Source organism: Asterias amurensis, chromosome 15 (assembly GCF_032118995.1).
Source record: "Asterias amurensis chromosome 15, ASM3211899v1".
Taxonomy (NCBI): Eukaryota; Metazoa; Echinodermata; class Asteroidea; order Forcipulatida; family Asteriidae; genus Asterias; species Asterias amurensis.
In genome coordinates this window covers 1841279-1848674 of record NC_092662.1, presented here as the reverse complement: position 1 = coordinate 1848674, position 7396 = coordinate 1841279, and the positions used below count along the sequence as shown (strand labels likewise).

The 7396-nt window shown below is 24.5% G+C and overlaps 1 protein-coding gene across 1 annotated transcript; it reads left to right on the top strand.

The window, feature by feature from the left end:
* Positions 1–1370: 1370 nt before the first annotated feature.
* On the top strand, positions 1371–5102 carry LOC139948378 (uncharacterized). Its single transcript, XM_071946518.1, has one exon. The coding sequence runs from the start codon at positions 1371–1373 to the stop codon at positions 5100–5102; it is 3732 nt and encodes a 1243-aa protein (XP_071802619.1).
* Positions 5103–7396: the final 2294 nt, after the last annotated feature.

Here is a 7396-nt window from a genome sequence, read left to right as displayed (position 1 = left end):
ATAATAATAATAATAATAATAATAATAATAATAATAATAATAATAATAATAATAATAATAATAATAATAATAATAATAATAATAATAATAATAATAATAATAATAATAATAATAATAATAATAATAATAATAATAATAATAATAATAATAATAATAATAATAATAATAATAATAATAATAATAATAATAATAATAATAATAATAATAATAATAATAATAATAATAATAATAATAATAATAATAATAATAATAATAATAATAATAATAATAATAATAATAATAATAATAATAATAATAATAATAATAATAATAATAATAATAATAATAATAATAATAATAATAATAATAATAATAATAATAATAATAATAATAATAATAATAATAATAATAATAATAATAATAATAATAATAATAATAATAATAATAATAATAATAATAATAATAATAATAATAATAATAATAATAATAATAATAATAATAATAATAATAATAATAATAATAATAATAATAATAATAATAATAATAATAATAATAATAATAATAATAATAATAATAATAATAATAATAATAATAATAATAATAATAATAATAATAATAATAATAATAATAATAATAATAATAATAATAATAATAATAATAATAATAATAATAATAATAATAATAATAATAATAATAATAATAATAATAATAATAATAATAATAATAATAATAATAATAATAATAATAATAATAATAATAATAATAATAATAATAATAATAATAATAATAATAATAATAATAATAATAATAATAATAATAATAATAATAATAATAATAATAATAATAATAATAATAATAATAATAATAATAATAATAATAATAATAATAATAATAATAATAATAATAATAATAATAATAATAATAATAATAATAATAATAATAATAATAATAATAATAATAATAATAATAATAATAATAATAATAATAATAATAATAATAATAATAATAATAATAATAATAATAATAAGATTTGGCCAGTAAACAGGGCGAACATCGTGCTCCGTAATTTTGACATAAAATTTGGAGATCCCCTGAACAGAAAATCGCCAAGTTTGGAGTAAGTACAATTCGTGTGACATAGACAGCACTGGGAAAGTAAGGAACTACTACGACATCAACTTTCTGCAAAACGGAGGTGAGAAAAGTAGTTTTTCATCGATAAATATACACTACAAATTTAAATTCGGTGGTGCATCTTTGTTCGGTGCGGGACAACACAACGCCCGCGCCTTTAACGCATCGCCTTAGAACTCCCATAACGACGCAGAAGCAAAGATCTACGCACAACGATTTGTAGTGTTGCCTTTGTTGACGTAACTTACAAAATAATAATGAGCGCAGAAGTTCAACCCCCTTCGCCCATGTCACGGCGGACCAGGCAACGCATGTTTGGCAACCCAGCTATACCAATCACCGAAAGAGCCCTGCCGACAGCTAGTAACAATACGCCACTCCAACTTACCAGATCAACAAACCGCATCGGTCGTCACGCGGGTCAACGTGGACCGCGATCTCCAGTGAGGAACCAGATTGGGATCGAAAAGTATGCTGCTGGAACAAGCTCTACCCACCAAGTACTAGAGGAACCCCATGCAGAGGACGCACCTCAAAATGGCCCCCTATGTGCAACCACTGGAAACCCGAAAAAAGTCACAAGAAACAAATGGTCCCGGGAAGAGTATAAAGATGTTATGGAAGCATTCTACACCGCTTCTCTAAACCCGACTGAGACATCAACAACCAAAGCCGCCTACAATATCTGGCGAAAAAAACACCCAGCAGATCGACTGAATCTAGATGCTAACAAACTCTCTAACGTTAGACGTGACATTGTATCCAAACAACGTCTAACAGAAATGGAACTTGAAAACATCAGAGTAAAGATAAGGGTGAGCATCATCAACCACAACGATATAGTTAGTGACAATCCAGATGAGATAGCTACCGCTGCTGAGGAAGAAGAACCAACAGGAAATGCCACTGTTTACCCCCCATTGACACAACACCAAACAGAGACTACCCAAGAAGGAGACAATGTAAAGTTAAACGAAATGATAAACAACATAAAGCAGAAATTTGAAACACTGAAGGAAACGTCTTTCAAACAACGACCACGAATCCCAAAAATAAAGAAAAACCTATCCATAGAAGTCCTTAGACTCGCCAATGAAGCCATCCAAAATATCACAGGTGAGATGACGAGACCTTTGAACATAACAGAGATAAACCAACTCATACATGCAGCCGCCTCAACCATTGCAGACACAGTGGGAGAGAAACCTAGGCAAGAACGGAAGCGGAAGAGAAGGAAGCCTGTTTGGAAGGAGAACATAGAGAAGGAGATTAAGAAACTACGTGGACAACTATCACTCCTGAGTGAAGTTGAACGGAATTCCAACATCAAAGACAGGAAAAGAAAACATCTGGAACGAAAATTTAAAATCAAATGTAAGGAAGACATATCAACTGCCAAAGAAATACTCAAACAACGGATCCAAGCAAAGGCACATAGACTCAGAAGATTTGACAAAAGGAGCAAGTTCTTTTGGCAAAACAAGATCTTTAAAGAAGATGCAAAGAAATTATACCGTGAGCTTAGCAATAAGAAGATAGATGTCACCGAGCCACCCACTATAGAAGAAGTTGAGGAGTTTTGGAGTAAGATCCTTGAAAACAACAAAATGCATAACGTCCGAGCTACCTGGATCCAACAGCAACAGGACCAATACACAGATGTAACGAGCCAAGAATGGTCAGATATAAACACCATTGAGACCACTGCAGCTATCAATAAAACCAATAACTGGAAGGCACCGGGATTAGACGGAATTGCGAATTTCTGGATCAAAAACTTGCCTAGCATCCACGAAGATCTTGCATTGGCCTACAACGACATAGTCAAACACCCAGAGAAATGCCCCGAATGGCTGACACGAGGAACTACATTCCTGCTTCCAAAGTCGGAAGAGACTCGGAACCCTAAGAACTATAGACCAATCACCTGCCTGCCCACAATGTACAAAATCCTCACCTCCATCCTAACAGAGAGGACGTATAGCTTCCTTGATGAAAACAACTTGCTACCAGTAGAACAGAAAGGGTGTAGGAAAGGAAGCTATGGCTGCAAAGACCAGCTACTGATCAACAAAACCGTAATGGAAGAAGCCAAATTTAAGAAAAAAAACTTATCAACAGCGTGGATTGACTACAAGAAGGCATTTGATAGTGTACCTCATTCCTGGATAAGAAAATGCCTTGAAATCTACAAAATATGTCCAACTACTGTCAACTTCATCACAGCAAGCATGATGAACTGGAAAACCACCTTGAATCTCCACCATGCAGAAGGGTCGTTAACATCAAGACCGATTAACATTAGATGCGGGATTTTCCAAGGAGATTCACTATCACCACTACTTTTCTGTTTAGCGCTAGCACCACTTAGCAACCTGCTGAACAACAGTAGTTACGGATACACATCCGAAAATGGCAAACTTAACCATCTTGTCTACATGGATGACCTCAAGACATTTTCCAAGGATGACAACCAGCAAAAGGGTCTGCTCACCATTGTGAAGACCTTCAGTGACGACATCAGGATGGAGTTCGGACTCGATAAGTGTGCCAAAGCCACATTCATAAGGGGAAAACTCACCAAAACAACAGACCTAGACATTGACACTGTCACTAAAATCAAGGAGATGGACCAAGAGGGTACATACAAATACCTTGGAATAAATGAAGGTAACGGCATACAACACTCAGCCATGAAGGAGAAGGTCCGGAAAGAGTATTATAGAAGAGTGCGGATAATACTGAAGAGTGAACTTAATGCAGCCAACCGATTTGAAGCTATCAACACCATTGCAATACCTGTAGTATCGTACAGTTTCAATATCATCAACTGGAAACTGTCGGAGATTAAGAGGATGGATGCAAAGACACGAAAAATAATGACCATGAACAGGATGCACCATCCAAAAGCAGACATTGACAGGATGTACCTGCCAAGATCAACTGGAGGACGTGGCCTGATCCAGCTTGAACTGACCTTCAAAACCTCCACAATCGGTCTAGATGCTTATCTGACGAAAACTAATGACCCACTCCTCCAAATAGTGAAACAACATGATGACAAGAAAAAGCTCTACTCCATCAAAAAAGAAGCAGTAAAATTCAAAAGAGAACTTGACTACTCAGAAATCACACCATCAGATAATGAAGCAACAACTATCTATACAAAGCGAGTAAAGAAGACAGCAAAAACCAAGGGTCATGAACAACTACAGAAAACCTGGGAAGACAAGGTAATGCACGGGAAGTATCCAAAAAGGACGAAAGAAGCAGATGTTGACCAACTGAAGACACACCAATGGCTTAAAAACACCGGGCTGAAAGCAGAGACGGAGGGCCTTATCATTGCCGCCCAAGACCAGAGTCTCGCCACCAGATCATTTCACCATCGCATCATCAAAGATGGAATAGACCCACAATGTAGGATATGCGGAAAATATGAAGAAACCGTAGACCATATTATCTCTGGATGTCCAGAGCTGGCGAAGACGGAGTATATTCATCGACACAATAAGACAGCGGCGTACCTTCACTGGAAAATTTGCAGGCATTACAACATAGAGACGACAGGGGAGTGGTACAAACATCAGCCGACAACGGTCACAGAGAATGATGTAGTCACCATCCTCTGGGACATGCCAATCCATACTGACAAAGAGATTAAAGCCAACAGACCCGACATCATCATCAAGGACAAGAAAGACCAGAGGTGTATACTAATTGATGTGTCAATACCTTCCGAACGAAACACCTCAATTAAAGTTGCCGAGAAGCTGTCTAAATACAAAGACCTTGAGATCGAGATTAGCAGAATGTGGAGTATGAAGACCGAGACAATCCCAGTGGTCATCGGAGCTCTGGGACTAGTAAAGAAAGGACTGGAGAAATTCATTGAACGTATCCCTGGCAGCATAAGCATCAACTTAGTCCAGAAGATTGCACTCCTCGGCACAGCTCACATACTACGTAGAATTCTGTCATTTAAATAACATCACCCCTTAAGCGCCTCAGATCCAGAGTCTGGATCCGGCTCTGTAGGATGTATCGTAGATAGCATAAAATAAACTTCTTAATAATAATAATAATAATAATAATAATAATAATAATAATAATAATAATAATAATAATAATAATAATAATAATAATAATAATAATAATAATAATAATAATAATAATAATAATAATAATAATAATAATAATAATAATAATAATAATAATAATAATAATAATAATAATAATAATAATAATAATAATAATAATAATAATAATAATAATAATAATAATAATAATAATAATAATAATAATAATAATAATAATAATAATAATAATAATAATAATAATAATAATAATAATAATAATAATAATAATAATAATAATAATAATAATAATAATAATAATAATAATAATAATAATAATAATAATAATAATAATAATAATAATAATAATAATAATAATAATAATAATAATAATAATAATAATAATAATAATAATAATAATAATAATAATAATAATAATAATAATAATAATAATAATAATAATAATAATAATAATAATAATAATAATAATAATAATAATAATAATAATAATAATAATAATAATAATAATAATAATAATAATAATAATAATAATAATAATAATAATAATAATAATAATAATAATAATAATAATAATAATAATAATAATAATAATAATAATAATAATAATAATAATAATAATAATAATAATAATAATAATAATAATAATAATAATAATAATAATAATAATAATAATAATAATAATAATAATAATAATAATAATAATAATAATAATAATAATAATAATAATAATAATAATAATAATAATAATAATAATAATAATAATAATAATAATAATAATAATAATAATAATAATAATAATAATAATAATAATAATAATAATAATAATAATAATAATAATAATAATAATAATAATAATAATAATAATAATAATAATAATAATAATAATAATAATAATAATAATAATAATAATAATAATAATAATAATAATAATAATAATAATAATAATAATAATAATAATAATAATAATAATAATAATAATAATAATAATAATAATAATAATAATAATAATAATAATAATAATAATAATAATAATAATAATAATAATAATAATAATAATAATAATAATAATAATAATAATAATAATAATAATAATAATAATAATAATAATAATAATAATAATAATAATAATAATAATAATAATAATAATAATAATAATAATAATAATAATAATAATAATAATAATAATAATAATAATAATAATAATAATAATAATAATAATAATAATAATAATAATAATAATAATAATAATAATAATAATAATAATAATAATAATAATAATAATAATAATAATAATAATAATAATAATAATAATAATAATAATAATAATAATAATAATAATAATAATAATAATAATAATAATAATAATAATAATAATAATAATAATAATAATAATAATAATAATAATAATAATAATAATAATAATAATAATAATAATAATAATAATAATAATAATAATAATAATAATAATAATAATAATAATAATAATAATAATAATAATAATAATAATAATAATAATAATAATAATAATAATAATAATAATAATAATAATAATAATAATAATAATAATAATAATAATAATAATAATAATAATAATAATAATAATAATAATAATAATAATAATAATAATAATAATAATAATAATAATAATAATAATAATAATAATAATAATAATAATAATAATAATAATAATAATAATAATAATAATAATAATAATAATAATAATAATAATAATAATAATAATAATAATAATAATAATAATAATAATAATAATAATAATAATAATAATAATAATAATAATAATAATAATAATAATAATAATAATAATAATAATAATAATAATAATAATAATAATAATAATAATAATAATAATAATAATAATAATAATAATAATAATAATAATAATAATAATAATAATAATAATAATAATAATAATAATAATAATAATAATAATAATAATAATAATAATAATAATAATAATAATAATAATAATAATAATAATAATAATAATAATAATAATAATAATAATAATAATAATAATAATAATAATAATAATAATAATAATAATAATAATAATAATAATAATAATAATAATAATAATAATAATAATAATAATAATAATAATAATAATAATAATAATAATAATAATAATAATAATAATAATAATAATAATAATAATAATAATAATA